The sequence below is a fragment of the Argopecten irradians genome, chromosome 3 (assembly GCF_041381155.1).
Source record: "Argopecten irradians isolate NY chromosome 3, Ai_NY, whole genome shotgun sequence".
NCBI lineage: Eukaryota > Metazoa > Mollusca > Bivalvia > Pectinida > Pectinidae > Argopecten > Argopecten irradians.
This window is the reverse complement of record NC_091136.1, coordinates 33,656,041-33,674,806: the sequence shown is the minus strand read 5'-3', so window position 1 is coordinate 33,674,806 and position 18,766 is coordinate 33,656,041. Positions and strand designations below refer to the sequence as shown.

Here is an 18,766-nt window from a genome sequence, read left to right as displayed (position 1 = left end):
CCTGGGCATTCAGTTAACACTTACCAACAAGTCTGTTTGATTGTGTGATATTATCTATAAAAATCAACCACACTGATGTCTTAACACACCATCAAACAGAGAATATAACTTATCCCCTGATATGTTAAGGTCCTGAACCCTTTTACAACCATCAGTACTTCTCAATAGGGGGGGTTTTGAGATCCAAAATTGACGTTGGTAAAGTACTATTTAATGTCAACTAGTCCCACCTTCCGGTGAATATGACGTCATCATTTGACGTGATTTTTGTTTTGTCATAATCACCGGAAGGTGGGACTAATTGGCGGTAAATAGTACTTTACCCACATCGTTTTGGGATCTCGAAACCGCGGTATTAAACCTTCAAATTGGTTATGGTGCACATATACGTACAAAGTATCTATGACATCTAATTAATGTTTCCTGGAGCTTGAAGTAACACAAAAGAAAAAGTAGCAATTTACCTACAATATCAGCACAACATCTTATATCAATCTTACATCAAACACCAATATCAAATATTAAAATTAAAAAAAAAAAAAAACAAAGGTTAAAATGAAGGTCACAGTGATCATTTTAGTACATGAATCACCATATTTAGTGTATATGAGTGGGTGACGACTGAGGAGGCCCTCTAAAGCTTCCCCACCCCCCTCCCCACCACCACTTACCCCTCCCTTAATCCTTCTGAATTTTTATGTAACCATACTCAGGGTTATCAACACATTAAACAGGCACTTAATCAATGTAAAGAGAAATAAACTTAACTTCATGTTACAAGTGTAGTAACTGATAACATACAACCATGTAATGTATCACTAGGCGGTTAATATGTTTGTCATTTTGACAGCTGGTTTCACACAATTGTTCTCATTTTGCTACACCCACATATTTGCAAAATACTATGAAAAAAATACATTTAGCCTGTGATAACAGATATCTTAAATGAACTACAGTTCCTCCTTAAATAAGTTTAAGATTATTTAATTGTACCCTTAAAAATCTATACACACCTAAATCCTCAAGAATAGCCCCCACACCCATATCACCATCTGAAAACCTGGAGATAACACATACCACTAGAATATTAACTGGTAATATATACCATTGAAAATCTGAAAATTCACAACCCTACAATATTTTCCCACTGCCTGACCTGTTAGTCAGATGTAATATATGTATATAAATTGACAAGATAATTTCTTTGTCAAACCAAATTCACAATCTAACTTTGAGAGAAAACAATTCCTGAAGGAACACCTGGAAATTCAAAGTCAGCAAAAAGCTATTGTCCTTGTCAATATAGACCAATGTACCACAAAGTGGCAAAGAAATGGTTGAATATTAGATATCTTAGTAACTATTAAGCCACTATAGTTACAACAAGCAAAAAACATAAGTATTTAAGATATCCCTGTGTCTGGCTATGATTCCGATATCAATTAACTAAATATGGAACAAAGTTCTGTAAGGAGTACTATAAAGTGATAATTAAGAAATATGATTTTCCATTGCATGCACAAAATTACTCATTTATATACTACACACAGGCTATAACTGATTGTCCTACTCCTCCATTATACTGGTAGAGATGTGCTGGGGGATTATTCTAGAAGGAGAACCATTTTGAAAGGAAAACAAATTGAACAGAAGACAACTAATAATCTGCAATTACAATGGCCAAAGGTCAGCAGCTGACCATCTTGGGTCTGGGGGTCAGATGAGCTGAAAACCCCAGATAATTATATGTTCATCACTGGAAGACAGGACCTTGAAGCACAGTACCTCTGTAATTATTTTTGAGTACAAGCTAAGATGTATACATTTAACTGTAATCTCATATGAATATCCAAGGTAAAAAATTCCCTCCACTAATGACTGTATGAGCTATATGCGTTCTTAGGAAGATGAGGGATGCGGACTGTAGTTTGAGTTTTGTTGTCATATTTACCAGGGATTCTTATTGTTCTCAGTGGCATATGCCCTTGAAATTAAGCCATTGTTGTCAAAACTAGACTCTAACAATGCTGTTCACTAGGCAATAAAACATCAAACTAAATTGTTAAAACAGAAACACAAATTTTAAAAAAAACTTCAAACTAAATTTTGACCTCTTTTGATTGTTGTGCATATACCCAACGCATTTACAACAGGTTTCTGTTAAACATCAAATACCTATGTTCACTGCCCATGGCAATACAATTGTGTTTTCCTGTATATTACAATGATCAAATGTCAGACAAATGACCCTTCATTTAACAAGATGAGCAGCCTTAAAAGAGTAGGTAGCAGATGTTTTTGAGATAACCCATGCTGTCAGACACACAGAGCATCTGGCGTTGGCAGCTTTCATCACCACCTCTGGGTTGGCTCCTCAGACCCAGACTGACAGAGTGTAAATAAATCACTCAATTACCTACCATACAAACCAATGTTACTATAATAGACTTGTCTTTACTGTAATAATATTTTTCTAGTTCAAATTTAGAACATCTTGTAGGATTGAAAACTACACTACAAGCTACTTAAATTGTACATTGTTTGGTAAAAATCATAATGAATCAAAGCCAATCCATTTATCAATCAAATCATCCTTTTTTCTCTTTACCACATGTTAATCAAAGTTAGAATGATTTTCCATTAGTCCTTGTTGAATATCAAAGATAAATTGATGTAACTTATGTTTGTTTGACTTTGTAATAGGAGGGGAGAAAATGTAGCAGTCAGAGTGCCGTTTGAACCTGGGACCTCCGATCGCGATTGAACTACATGTATCTGGTTGCCGATGTTCGAGCTAGTCCCACTACAACTTTATATCACTTTGTTTACATCAAGAACCACTTTCCTGAAGATACCCTATTGTACTTACCAACAGTACTTGGAGCTGTGGTCAAACCCAAACATCTTTCTACAAAAAATACAAAAATACTTTATAACTAATATTTTTTGTACTCCCCACAGAAAATGATTTTCAGTTAGGCTGGCAACCAGACTCTAACTAAGACTCTAGATAAGAATTTCTCAGCTCTTTACTTCATTTCATCACTAGATTATCTCCCCCTAGTTAGAGTTGGGCTTAATTCAAAAGACACACAAATTATCAAGTCAAACAGTGACACTTTTAAAATTCTAGAGACCAGTGGTGAGTCTAAGCTTTAGACCTCCAACTTCAATTTCAAGTTATGATATCTGAATTCAATATAGGGACAAGAGACATATAGAGGGTATTTAAGGTATTGTTGTACACTTCTAAAGAACTTTGGGCAGAGGTGCAAATATGAGAAAAGATATAGCAAATGTGGTAGTTTTCTTTCAGAAACCACACCTCATACATTTTTCTCTACACTCACAAACCTTATCATTAAATAATATTATTTTTTCTTCAAGAAATAAAAACATAGTTATAGGAAGCATTTACCAAGAAACAAATTCATAAACTTTCAGTTGATCATGAAGCCATCATCTGATGATCGATAATGCTTACATTTCACTCCTGAAGAGAAGCTGTAATTAAAATCTTTTCAGTTCACATGTCCTTTACAGCTAATACCACAGTGTAAGAGGATCTGGAGTTTGATATTACTTAGATCTTTTGGCATGTTGAGTACATCTGAGGACTTGGTGCTGGTAGGTGCCCTGCCTAACACCAGTCTCCTGTGAGGTATATAAACCAGCCATTAAATGGGGCAGAAATCTTTAAATCTGACAGGCCAATTAGATTTTACCCCCAACCTTCCTTTAGGTATACCTTCAGCATTAATAGCCGTCATAGCTGGAGATCTTTCTTCATTTGGATCAGTTTTATCCTCTGATCCATCTGACCAAATCATCAGTAAAATTAGCTCCAGATTCCACGAAGGTGAAGGTTATACCAACTATTGCCTGAATCTGACTTAATCTGTACCATTAGGCCTGATTATAGGGTCAAGTATCCTACCTTCCCTAACCTGTTAGTGGGTTAGTTGGCAGATGAATATAAGTAAAGGTCATTCATAGTAAATGGTTCCAATCAGGACTTCACATTTTACATGAGTTGGCTAGGTTATTTGAGAATAGAGAGAGAAATTATCTGGATATCATATTACTTAACTGGTGCATAATCTATTAGTGGGCAAAATGGCCAAATAAGCCTGTACAATAAATTTCTAACAGGTCTGTGTGATACAATATTTCTACAACCTGCAGATCAAGATGTCTAGGTCAAATGAACCCAATGGTCACTCAGACAAACTCGGCACAAGTGAAACTGGAAAAGATTATCAAGATGGTGACTGTGAAGGCCATTTTGGATCCCTGACCAAGCAGAAAATATAAGCCTCCTGGCAAGTTTCAGCTCAATCCCACGGGCAGAATTTGAGAAGAAGTTTGATAAAGGCCCTATGTAATTGAGAAATTATGTTACAAATTGGCCTCCAGAGCGGTCATTTTATCAATTTATGGATATTAAACACAGCAGATGACAACTGACTGACAAAGCATGATGACCTTCGGTTCGTATGACCTACAAATACATTCAAATGTAATCTTTTCTTCAAAAGCATTTACCTGTGTATTCTGACCAGGTAGGTTTTGTTAGTTTGAAATCCTGTATACTGTTATAGATGCTCGGAAACTTTTGTGGATCTGGGTCAGTCGGTGGCAACAGGTCACAGGGGTGGATAGGTTCTGGTAAGGTGCCACACAATGCTGTACTCAAGCACTGCAATCCTGCTGTACTCATCGTCTGTAATAGGAAAGCAGTTACTATAGTTATACTATACTAGTAGTTAACACTTTGTCCTATACATACAGTTACTGTATATCACTTGGATCTCAATATTCTTTGCATGTTACGTTTTTGAATGTTAAGGCATTGTATTTATAAATTTACATAACACTAAACTTGAATAAAGTAAAGGCCAAAAAACTCAAACCTCTTACCTACCACATCAAAGTGATAGTATTTATTGTTTAACATAGTTCAAAGTTCATAATGAAGATGTACAAGATTTCTAGGCATGATTTTCCTTAAATTGAAGCCACTTTTAAATATATCTCATCTCATTTGAATAAAAAAGTTTATGAATCAGAGTGACATGTTTTAGGTTCATTATCAATATCAAGTTTATGGGATTCTTGGGAAATCCAAAAGATTTAACAGCAAACACTCTATTGGACTCTTCATTTTGACCTTGAATGAAGTTCGAGAACATTGCAATCTCTGAACCCTTTCAACCCAGCAATTACCTCATACCAATGTCTGGAGTATCCAAGATATTTACATGGATTCTTTAAAATATATTCTTCATATTTTACCTGTGACTTTGTAAACTTAATCGCAGTACAAATCCGAAAGTCACGAAAAACAAGCACTTTAAAATTCTAAAATTATATTGCTCAGTTTCTTTAATTGAATACGGAGTTAAAGCTTTAAATTATTACATGAAAAACAGAGGTTTGATTCTTGTTGAGAGGGCTCAACAGGAATAAGCCATTTTTGTTCTCAGCTACCCTTGTATATTGGCGCCTATAATGGAACCCCAAGGAGATGGTAGGTTTAGTTTGACAAGTCTCTGTCAGGATTTTGGAAAACATGAGAGAGTAAATTTTAGTAGAATACTAGCTTAGTCATCATTCAGCTGACATGAGTGTTTTATCACAAGAGTATTGAGCCAGTCATTCTTGGCGTAAAATGGTCACCTGGACTCTTGAAATATATATTCTCAAGTAAAAGCCATCATTGTTCATTAAAGTAGAAAAAAATGAGACAACATGTCAATTGACCAAATAACAGTAAAAAAAGAAGGCTTCTTTTACTTTTTATTTCATTTATTTTTTTTTATCTATTTATTTATATATTCCTATTTTGAAGAAAATGTTGGGTTTTTTTTCACTTTATGCTACAGGTGCAATTTCTAATCTTACTATAACATTGATTTGAAATACCTTGGGAAACCAAGATAGCTATTCAATCAAAACATTATGTGAATGGACTACATAAACCGTCACATAATGATATGGGTAATTGTTGATAAATATTAAAATGAAATTAAATTCTAGATTAGATTTATGGATAAATAATGATATTTATTCAATTTATATACTGGTACCACCATCATAAACAATAGTACCTCTGTATGTCTGCAAATCAATTTTACTAACAGCTCTCTCTGCTGGAAAGGATTTCTCAGTATTTCGTGGGTGTGCCATACACTGTAGAGTGCCATATGCACTCAATAATGCATATCATATACTTCAGATTCTGTTGAACTACATAACATGATACAGAGATAGCCTAATGTTTTGCTGGTGTTTGTAATGTAGATCTATGATGAAATCCAAACCTATTTCTAAAGTTCTATTCATCTGCAAGCTTTCAGCTTTCGAAATATTTTACAAACTGTCCAAGCAACTACGTATACATGAAAGTGATAATAGATAGTTTAGACTGTAGGCCTCATGATGAAAACCACAGTTTACAGAATTGTAATTGAAACATTTGGTAAGACTTTCTTTTTATACATACAGGTTTTTCTTTTTATACATACAGGTTTTTGCTATGTACAATGTACCATATATTTTTCCATTTACTGATTGTGGCATATATTTTAAGTATTGTTTTAAAGGAATATCAGCTATCTCATTATGCATAGTTTACATAGACTGGTAATGAGTGTCCAATGGTGAAAACACCCTATTACAGTAAATGAGCTGACAGCAGAATCAATACTGCACTGTTTAAATATTTAGTGGTGTGATTATTGAAATTGTTTCTAAGTAACTTAATACAACAATCACCAAAACAGAGATTAAATGCTGCACTGCATGATTTAATAATGAAAAGCAAATTTGTGGAATTTATATCCCCGCTTTCGTTAATCAAAGGCCTATAACTCCGACAAATAGGGTCCTATGAAAGTGCTGATCAAACTTGGCCAAGGCCCCAATACATTTAACCATGTTACCAAGTTTCGAGAAAATCCGGTAATATTTGTGAGAGTTAATTATTAAATGAAACAGACGAAAATGGCGTTTTACGTTATTCAAAGGGCCATAACTTTGCCGAATAGGGTCCTATGAGAGTGCCCCTCAAATTTAACTAAAACCCAAGACATTTAACCATGTGAGTAGGTTTTGAGATAATCCGTTAATATTTGCAAGAGTTATTGAATGGAAACAGACGAATATAGCCTTTTTCAATAATCAATGGGCCTTAACTCTGCCAAATAGGGTTCAATCAAAGTCCCGATCAAAATTGGCCAAGGCCCTAAGACATTAAAACTGTTGTTACAAACTTTCAAGGAAATCCAGTCATATTTGCAAGAGTTATCAAACGGAAACAGCCGAAAATGCTGTTTTTCGTTAATCAAAGGGCCATAACTCTGATAAATAGGGTCTGATGAAAATGCTGAGCTAACTTATTTGAGCCCTTGGCACATTTGACCATGTGACCAAGTTATAGAAAAATCGTTTCGTAAGATTTGTGGCAGTTATTGCAAGGAAACCAAGCGTTATAGACGGATGGACGGACAACCAGATGAACAGACCAAAATTAACATCCGTTTCGGTGAAAGCGGAGGATAAAAAAAAAACATTTGGAGTGCAACATAACATTAGAATAGACCATCAAAAGTAGAAATTTCAGGCTGGGCCCTGTGATGCAATAGCATTGAATAGAGTAAATTGAAAGAAAAATTGAGGCCTAGAAAAGTGGAGGGTCACTTATAGAGATGAACATGGTAAGTTAAAAAGTTTCCTAGTCTGTATCCATAGTGCCAACTTGAGTATCAAATGATCCTAGATTTAAATCACTGACTTAAAGAAAGTGATACAATAAGTAGAAACTCCACTTCAAAAAGTTTAAATATATTGAAAAGTTTATAATATTTTTTCTTTATTTTCATTTGAAAACCAACAGAAATGCCAGTATTCCATTAGTGAGAAATCTTGTAAAACAAGTTGCTGGGTAATAGAGTTAACAACATCATAAGATGCTGTGAAAATCTATTAGAGTGGCATGGCTTTCTAACTTAAGTATTAAAGATCAAAGGCCTTACAAAGGCTTCTGGTAATTAGTGTAACATACTTAAACATACATGTGTGCTGATGTGGATGTATTTACCTCCAGGCACTACCTATATAACCTACATGGAGCTTAAATTTAGTCTTCCTTTTTATATAATGGTAAAATATCAATGAAAAGTTATATTTTTATTGTTTTCTAGCACTTGATAAAATGAATATATGGCACCACATACATGAATCAAGTAGAGTGTATATTTCAATACACAATAAGTATAATTTCTATTGACATTATATGCTACTAGATAGTGATAGATAATGGTTACCTCTTCAATAATCATATTGATAAAGTGCATGTAATCAGCTTAACAGAGGAATAAACAAATAAAGCTTAAAAGTAAAGAAAGTCCAAAACAATAACTGTTTTCCTAAGGCTGAAAGCTACAAGATTGTGATGAAAGTCATGAAACAATTATAATAACCACAACAGCTTAGACCAGTTCCTGCTTCAAACCATCAAAGAAAGAGATTGATAGACTACAGTATTTAATTATATGTTCTTGAGGTAAACATGGCTGAGACTGAGGAGCTGTAGTTCTAAAGTGAAGTAGATGGATTCTCTAGGCTTTTTGTAAGGACACTTATTAGGAGCCGGGTAAAAAGGGCCTTTTGTCACTGAGTTGGGGGGAGGGGGGTGATTGGGGGGATGAGTTCTGGAGGCCAATTGGTAGCTGCTTCATATTACTGTAAAATTTCTACCTATATCAGATATATGTATATTGTTTATTCTCAGGAGATGCCCTATTAATCATTATTGTGGATTCTACATGGAAGTGACATACAAATTGGACCAGTAACAAGGCCACAAATGTCTGACATTTTGGATAAAAAACCATGAAAAGGTCAGCATATCACAAAGGGAGATGGACACTAATAAAACACAAAGGTGAAACAAAACAAAATACAAATGTGTTATTTCTCGGAATCAATAATGAAATACATTATGACTCACCATCTGTATCTGGTCTCTGGTAATGGCCTAATTATCTCACACTAGCTCAGCCATAATCGCTGTTCATTGTACAGGTGTGTACCTGATGTTTTTGTCTGACTACATGTAAGATTTGAAGGAGGACACTTACAAGGACGCGCTGGTTACACAGGTAATACACACAGGTATCAAACATGTACTATACAAGATAAATTGTGAGGGATTCCTTTTACTGTATTCACTATACATATGTATTATATTTCCTTGTTCCTGGTTAATACAGACTTATATTCATCCTAAATTACATATCAATATAACGGGGTACACAAGGAAGTTAACCAACATTATATACAGATAAAGGTACATGTAACAGATAAAGGTACATGTAACACTCCACAGGTTACTATGGCAGTGAATCGAGTGAGATTTACCCCTGGTGTATAGGCCTATGTTATATATGTTTTGAAGATAACACCAGGATTAACAAATTTTAGCAGACAATCAATGCATCATTTAATTTTCCTTATTTACATTGCCATGGATACAAATGTAACAACAGTTTCAGTCAGAGCCACAACAATTTGGTAGAACTCTAACAATAGGCCCTTAAGAATCGTACAATAAAATGTGTTTTATTTCTCTATCGATTCAAAGTAGACACATCACTAATTTACAAATCTGCTGTGAAAAAATATTTTATCTTGTATTCCTGATGGCTTATATCATTTATTCCATAACCACGACTGTGATGCCCAAAGTGATATTGTTGACTGTCATTTATCAGTTTGGCCTAATGTCATAAATTGTTAAAAAGGGATATCATTCTTAAAAGTTATGGTGATCAAAGAAACCATCGTTCCAGTAGACAGGTAGGCCTTCTCAAACTCAACCTCATGGTTTCTGTTGCCAGGTTACCTGTTACACAGCAGTCTGCTACTCACCTCAACTTATGACATAATGACGTGCTTTGAAGAGCTGAATTAGCATCCACTAATTGTCAACACATATGTGAACTGTATACAATGCAGTGTCACATAGAAAGACTATCCAACAAAATTGGAATGTGTAAAACACGCACAGACAAAGCGACAACGTTCATGATCAGCATCCATGTTTTCAAGGGGCGCGTGGTGACCCCACTTAGGGTCAGAGTTCAAAGGTGACAGCTGGCGCAGGTCTCCAGCCACTGCAGCATTTCGCGATCGTTTCCATACACTGGTTAATCTCGTTGTTCAGCTGACAGTAATTATTTTCCCGGATATTTCAAAATTTAAATAGTTGTTAATTAACCAGAGCAGCACATTTATCGTCACCCCAAGGACGTTACGAGGTGGTTGTGGTGATGGGGAAGGGGGTTATAGTATATACATGTAGGCCTACCCTATATAGTACCCTACCCCATTGATTTATTTTTAAATGGATATTTACATTGTAATCATTTTGAATTGTAGCTCTGGATCTGTATGCATGTACATGTGTGCGTATATACAAGCATGATTAAAAAAAACATTTGTAGATATTCCTTTGTCGTAAGTGATTGCACACATGTATAAACATATTCTTAGAAATCCCTACTACATGTACAGAGCACCATTTTTTATCATTAAAGATTTGACTAGACCCAAAATAGAGATAATTAATTGTGAAGGATGTATTCACTCAGCCTTCATACACTATCAATCTCCTCTGTGTAAAATAATACCAGCTGCGCCCTAGCTTATGTTACTGTAACCATATTTATTTTGGTGGGTTTCATTTTACTGTATCGTATGGTGCTAGCAAGGAATATCGCAATTCTGTGTGTTAACTATAGAATAATCCTTCATTTATAAAGATGTTAATCAACTAGTTAGACAGTATTTTGTTTTCATTATCTCTATCCTTTACATTGTGTTCAATTTCTTAATTCTTCATCCTCGAAACTCCAGGGATTACTATCACTCTCGTGAGTATAACGACAGTGAACGTAACTCCTGGAATATCGAGGATATGAATTCTTGTGAGAGTTTAAGATAGTTCTAATACATTTATATAAACCATGATCACCTACACATAAATATTATGTTAATTCCATTTGTTGTAATTTTATCATATTTGATTGACCAAATACTAGACTCTAGCAATATTTATAGAGTAACATCGAGGAATACAACTACTTCTTTGTCCCATACATAACATCCACATACAATTCTTCCTCCCCATATAGTTACGCGAAGTGTGTGATTGATGAGACACATACATGTATGTGGGCAGCCAGTCTGTGTAACGTTGATTTATTTCCGACTACTCCGGCTTTCGCCGAACACTTAATATAAACAACCATATATATATATACAGCTTTATTCGGGTGTACAACATGTACAAACAACACGAATCTATATCTACAGAGGCATGACAATATTTAAAGAAAAAAACGATAGTATAATCGGCAGATAGCGGCATTCCTGTGCAGCATGTTTTAATATCCGGTTTATCAGCTAAGATACAATGGTATCTGATGAAAGAATAACAAAGGATATCATGTATACAGCCTTCTTAATAAAGAGGCATACATCCGAAACCAGGTGCACTGCACACTTTGGGGGTCAATGTGTCATAACTTTACCACAGGCGTTTGGCTTTATAGACATGTTCTCTCTATATATTTCTAATACTGTGTCTATATAGAGAGAAAATGTCTATAGAGCCAAACGCCTGTGACTACATCTTTCAAGGCTATCTCTTTCTGAAGTAGTCGATTTCTCAATACCTTATCAACGCAGCTTAGCTAGTTATGTATCAATCCACGGAGCCGGTGTTAGTTTGTGTAATTAAAGTGAATATTTTGGATTTTAGTTGGTGATCTTGAAGTTGATTGTGAGTGTAAGGCCCAGTGTTAGTTTATATCAGTTCCTTATCAGTACAAAAATGACTAACAGCTTTGAAATTGACTGGATCGATAAGTTACATGTGATAAAAAAGTTCAATTCAATTTTTCACGACATGTATTTTAACTTTTAAGGCATTTTTAAGACAGTGGGACCTTTCCGATATCTATAGGCATAAAAAAAACCTGTAGAGTATGCTAAGAACACTTTATGATATGTAAGGTAACGGCTTATTATAATATACAACTGATGTTATCATAGAATACATTGGTGATAAACAATAAACACATATATATTAATTGTAAAGTGGATGGATATTAAGAATAATTAAAGAAATATTTTCTCAGTATCTGACAATATACTTACTTGTTGATTACTTATAATCCCAATAAATCACTTGACAGTAAATGTATAGTTCTGTAATAGATTAACAAACAGTTTGTACACCTTTTGTTGATGCATGACTCATATTGTAAATTATCAAACTTCCGTATAGGAAAATCATCAACCACAAACGCGATACACACTCCCTGTACAATGTATACTATTACTGCTGTACATATTACACCGCTATCATATGGACGGATCCCGGAAACATCGGATATACCCAGGCTCACACGTGAATGATCGATGGCTGATCAGTTGGGATACCCTGAGGGATGTTTACAAATCCGTCCTTTCCGGTTCAGAATTAACTAATTTAGCACATTAAGCTGTCCGACATGAAAGGATGTTTCACTATAAACCCTATAGGTCAACACTACATAGGTTTATGTGATGGTAATTAAATTATAATTAGAAATGATTAGTAAGTACATCGCCATCAAATTCTTCCTAGACCCCTGTGGTTAGGGAGTCTGAAATTATCATTTGTGGTGTATAATTATATCGTAAACATTCGTTACCCAACACCATATGTAAGTGTAGATAAGTTTTTTGGGGTCAAATGCCACATATCTTTAAGTTAGATTCACATCATACCGCGAATACTTTTGTTTTTTTTATGACCCAGTAAACAGTACATTTATGAAAACAGTCGATTAGCTTTTTTTATAAGCTGATAAATGATGTACTTTTGGTTTGAACACCATGACCATTAGAGGACATGTCCTGTTTAGGAGCTGGAGAAAACCAGGAGTACCAGGAGAAAAATGTCTGTCCCGCTTTGGATTCGAACTCACGAGTCGGAGGTCGAATCATAAAATAAGACTTAATTATACTACTGTACGTATACTCCATGCGTGTGAACCAATTATAGTCATCGTAAAAAAATATCAAAGTTGGCTGCCAATGACAAATTCCATTTGACGATGTTGAACAGTAGCTCGAAAAGTACTGCCCATTGGTCAGTTTTGCGACCCACACAGTCACTCATTTAACCAAATACGTATGAAAAAAAACATTCTCACCAAAACATATCTAATTAAATATCCAAGACATGAAGAGTTGCCTCGCTTGCTGTACATTTTGCTGCAGCGCTCGGCTTACATGGACGCCTTTGGGTTGTTTTAAAACAATTCAGTGACATGTGGGCAATCAGGAGAACTGTGTTATTGTTACGATGTAACAGTTTTCAAATGGCCATTATGACGAACATATACTAGGACGTTATTACGGGGGGCCGATTGGGACTTTATCTTTTTGTAATAAAAATAAATTTTGAGTACACAAAATTGAATTCTGCCATAACGAAATCATTTTCGTCTTTCAAAATTATCTTCCAGCACACAAAATTCATTTTTGTCTACACAAATTTCATTTCTGTCATGACAAAATTCATATAATTTTGGGGACGAAATTGAATTTTGTTAGATAAAAATGAAAATTGAACACAAAATTCAATTTTGTGTCACAAAAGTCAATTTCGTCACCGAATCCAAATATGAATATATGCAAATGAACTGTCTCATCACGATTTTGTAACGTGGCCTCTCATTGGATATAGTGACCGTTGGTATAGCAAGGCACACGGTCTTAAACCAATGTGGCATTACATAATGGATAGGCTGCAAGCACATGTGGTTGTATCATCCGTTTCATTCTTGTAAATGTTTAATATACTTACATTGATCAGCAGAATATGTCCCGACTTTTTGTGAAAGGCTCATGCTCTGGATTTAACATTTATTAGGCCTAGTAGAAGAGGGGGGAGGATGTTACGATATCAAGTACAGGCCGGTTACGTACATACAGTTCTAAATTGATACTCTATGCAAAATAGTCTTTCAAGGGAAATGTACATGAATTGTTATAAGCGTAATGATTACGTATATATTCAACAAATATTCATTCACTATCACAACTTCCAAGTCTGGTTATATTACCCTTCGCCAAAGAATGAGCATTAAAGCATAAACTTCTTGAGAATGGAGAATCTAGCTTTTGCAGTGGAGCACCAGAAACAATATGCCACCTCTTCTGGGACTGTGTACACATTCAATCTTTGTGGACAAGTCTCATAAACTTAGTTGCATATCATTATGATATTATCACGGAAAGGAAACCTGATTGTTTCCTATTTGGGGTTATAAAAGATGTGAAGCCTATAGGACTTAATATTTTAATTTTGCTAATAAAAAATATATATCGTTAAGAAGGCAAATTAATTATTACCCGATTGGGAATCATGCAAAGTCCTTTATATTAAAAACTGTAGAGATTTAGAATTATACTCCACATATATGTTAACCCTAAATGCAGCAAAAAAGACCAGGCAGAAATGGGAAAGTATTGGACGTATCCTGCGATAATTTTCTGTTAATATATCAACAAAAAACATGACACATGAATTTTACCAATGATATACATTTATCATACATACTCTCATTTGTACATGTGTACATGGATGATTGAAATATGACAATATGTAATGACTGTAGAATGAAATGATGCAGAAAAAATAATAAAAGATAAAAAAAAAAAAGGTCAAACATGGACTCATTTGCATACTTACTGACGAAAATGAATTCTGCCGAGACAAAATTGAATTTTATCCACAAAAATGAAATTTGTCATAACAAAAATGATTTTTGTCCACTAAAAATAATTTTGTTTAACAAAATTCCTTTCTATCATTACGGAAATGAAGTTATTATAAAAATGAAAAAAAAGATTGTAAGACGAAAGTGATTTTGTTACGAAAGAACTCAATTTTGTGTTCACAACATTGAATTTCGTCATGACTGTTGTCCACTGAAAGATTGTTTGTATAACAAAACTTATTTTTGTAACATGTTATAAATTTTGTTAATCTGAACTCATTGTTACATACGTTCATACATATGTAGACATCACTTTCGAGATACAGGCTTTATTCAAACAAAAGTATTTATCAGAATGAGCTTTCCACACTGATTTAAAGTGATAAGTATGTATTAGAATGCAATGAAAATTAATGATTAATAATCTTCAGTTGGATTGCATGCTATGAAAGTCATATATGTATATACTGTATGTAATAAATGCATTTGGCTGATCTATTACATGCATAGATCTTGCCATTTCATTATGTACATATGTAAGTTCAAGATTTTTTAAGTAATGTCACTTTATGTACATTGCACTATGTATGTTCTCTGCCGTAATAAAAGGGCACTGTATTTTTACATACATGTCTTTTATCATGAAATCATTTTATTCCGCCTTTGCTTACTACAGAGTTAGCTCCCTTGTGGGTAGGTGTCGATTATCACGTCATTATTTTGTGAGCGCAATTCATGTTATTGAGAAAATGCATGTAATGTGAGAAGGTCGAGAGGCGTTTTTTACTGATCACAGACAATTCAACAAAGTACACTAAGTTGTATCTTGGATATTGTAATGTATAGTTGTCAGTGGTGTTGTCTATAAAATCTACAAACTGGATTATAAGACGCATCACATACCAAACATTAAAATTGTTGGTGGTGTTGGTCAAGGGGCAGTAATTTGGCAAATCCATCTCCATACTCTTCCAATTAAAAACAAACAAACAAACCTCATTTTTTTCAACCATTTTTTATAGAAAATATTTCATTTAATATTGGCGAACTGATCAGATCAAATATATGTACAGCCGATACGATACAATGAAATTATCACGTATTGCAATTCTGATCAAATAAAAATTTATTACACAACATTTCTGATACTTTTTTAACATATGCATGAAGTCACAAAAACGTTTTAACGTCTTAGCGAGTTTTAGAATTTATTCATCATGAGCTTCCTTTTCTATTTTGTATTTTCAACAAAATAATGGTGACAGAGCCTAGACGACAAAAATAAGATTTGCGAAAATATTAACCTGGTTTTAATTTCATGTCAGATTATGGCCAACTGATCAACAACGATAATTATATTTTTAAGCAAATAATACGATAAATAAATTGAACTTGTCAACGATAGCTATCAGATAATCCGAATTGTCATCATTTCGTTTAGTTGTCTTCCCTCTGAATGCTATATTTGTGTCCTGGGGTACAATTTGAAATGCGGTCACGTCTTCGTGTTTTCTGGTGCCTTTATTTTTTTAACGTCATCCAAAGGGGAAGAACTTAACACACCGACCAACAAAATTAAAAAGCTTTCCAATTTGTGAGCTTGCGGTCATGGTCACAACGTTTTGGTCTGGTTATTGTTTGGTGTTTATATAACACAGGTGTATTTTTATGTAGAGCAGACTCGTTCATCACACTTTTAACAGTCACTGTTTTATTGCTGTAAGATAAGTAAACCGATTCTCAAATACAAAATGCTCGTCTCATCATATCCTACATTGTGGTGATGTGGACCGTCACAGGTATTGAGGCGGGTACAATCTTGGATGCCGACACGCTTTTTAATAACCTTAACAACGGGTATAACAAAAATCTCAGTCCGATTGGTGATCAATGCGGAATTTTAACCGTTTTTATTGACATATCTCTTCTAAATATTCGGAAGTTTGATGAAGTTTCGGGAACTTTGAATATTCTTGCCATATTTTTAAAAAATTGGAATGACGTCTCTCTCAGTTGGGACCCAACTCTGTTCGGTAACATATATAGAACTAATGAAGACAATATTTGGCTTCCACGACTCTTCAATCTTAAAGCCTCCGACAAATTTCGCGCAGTAACAAATACTCATCTGCAAGCGGCCATCGATTCCAATGGTGACGTCAATTGGTACCAGGCACCATCATGGACATCAAGTGTAGTCCTGACGTGTCCTATTTCCCATTTGATACGCAGACATGTTCAGTGCAGTTAATGCCATGGGGATATTCAAACAAACGTGTCAAGCTGCAACCACAGAGCTCAACGATAACTTTAGATTTCTATGAACCAAATTGTGAATGGTCATTGGACAATACTGCTACGGGAACATCCGTGATCAGTGACTACAGCACAGCTTATTTCAACATGACCATATCACGACTTCCCGCCTTCCACGTTGTCAACACTCTGATGCCAATCTATCTGCTGCTGCTAATGAATCCGCTAGTGTTTGTGCTGCCGTGCGTGTCGGGTTCAGTTTGACAGTATTCCTTACACCGTGTTTATCACTATTGTGAATGCCGTGCTGCCTGCGAACTCAGATAGTATGTCCAAGTTGTCCTACTTTGTCTTTTCTGTTCTCGTTGTCAGTGGCGTCAAAGCCTCTATCAATATCTTTCAACTTCGCATGTACCACAGGGATGAACATGTGCCTGTACCTCGATGGCTGATCAGACTCGATACTCCAGGGGTTCCGATCACTTACGATCTCTACACCCCTGGACTATCTCATCGTAAAACTGGAGGCAACAGAACAGAACAGGTAATTTAGTCCTTTGATGTACATCAAAAGAACCATATAACGGTACACTGTGGTTGACTATGTGGCTTTGAAGTTGGGCGTCGCTCTCTCTGTAGTCTTCAAAGGAAATCTTTGCTGGTCTGTGATTGGTCAAATATTTTCAGCTGAGCTGCCTTCAATTTCACTATGAGATAGTCCAGGGGTGTAGAGATCGTAAGTGATCGGAACCCCTGGAGTATCGAGGATGATGGCTGATCAGACTAGCGAGGACCCTTAACTGCCAATTCAAGTCCAGAAGGCGAGTCATTGAAGTGTGCCCACAAAATCAAGACAAAACTTCATCAGAAAGAAACACTAGTAACGACGGAGTCTTGTGGAAGAGGCCGATGGAGGATCACCGGAATTGACATGGAAAGAAGTTGTGAGCATTTTGGACAAATTTTATAGTTGGATTTTCTTTGTAAACATAATTGTATTTATCATCGTTACTATTGTGGTTTTGCTCGTTGGAACTAAGTGGAAATAGCCTGTCCTGTTGGTTACTTGATTAAGTTTGAAAAAAAATATAAACAAATTTCAGTAAAATGTTAAGAATGACACTTTCGTGTGATTACCACAACTTACCATGTATCTTTACCATTATTCAATGTATGTGAAGTGAATTACTTAACTCTTTTATTTTATTGGTGCATCTATGGTGCATTTATCTTTGTTTCAAATGTAATAATTTTTTCGCATTATGTAGCTATAAGTCATTCCATTAATATTTACTTTAACATGAACGGGTTGAGAATAAAAAATTTAAATAAATGAGTTGTTTCACACACTGAAACTTGTTGTTTTGAACATTACAAACATCTCAATTTTATGCGAGTAACTGTGACATGAATATTTTGCAGACTGCTTGTATTGACGTCATTACTTTGTGATTAAAATTCACGTCGTTTTTCGCTAAATTGTATTACGTCACGCTCGCAAACACATGACATCACAATCTATACCAACACGCGGGCGACTTACTCTGTAATATGCAAATTCAGACTAATCCTCCATCTACTACCTACACTCGTTCATCCGCTGTAGGTCGAGATCCTATAACGACGTATGTAAAGAACAATTTATCGTCGATTACCTCACCTACCGGTGA

The 18,766-nt window shown here is 35.0% G+C and overlaps 1 protein-coding gene and 1 pseudogene across 12 annotated transcripts in view; one reads left to right on the top strand and one right to left on the bottom strand.

Moving 5' to 3' along the window:
• Nucleotides 1-12,728, bottom strand: part of LOC138318322 (clumping factor A-like) — a 35,174-nt gene extending 22,446 nt beyond the window's left edge. For 10 of the 12 annotated variants that reach the window (XM_069260580.1, XM_069260581.1, XM_069260586.1 and 7 more), the window contains exons 1-3: nt 9,014-9,155; nt 4,546-4,723; nt 2,870-2,908 (exon numbers count right to left, since the gene is read on the bottom strand). In XM_069260580.1, the coding sequence (XP_069116681.1) occupies nt 2,870-2,908; nt 4,546-4,723; nt 9,014-9,016 (220 nt within the window). In that variant the 5' untranslated portion in view covers nt 9,017-9,155. Of the gene's footprint in view, nt 1-2,869; nt 2,909-4,545; nt 4,724-9,013; nt 9,156-9,933; nt 10,416-12,225 lie in introns of those variants that run through there. The other 2 variants (XM_069260583.1, XM_069260584.1) reach the window with 2 other exon arrangements.
• A 3,862-nt stretch (nt 12,729-16,590) lies between these two features.
• Nucleotides 16,591-18,237, top strand: LOC138319638 (neuronal acetylcholine receptor subunit alpha-2-like; annotated as a pseudogene).
• Nucleotides 18,238-18,766: the final 529 nt, after the last annotated feature.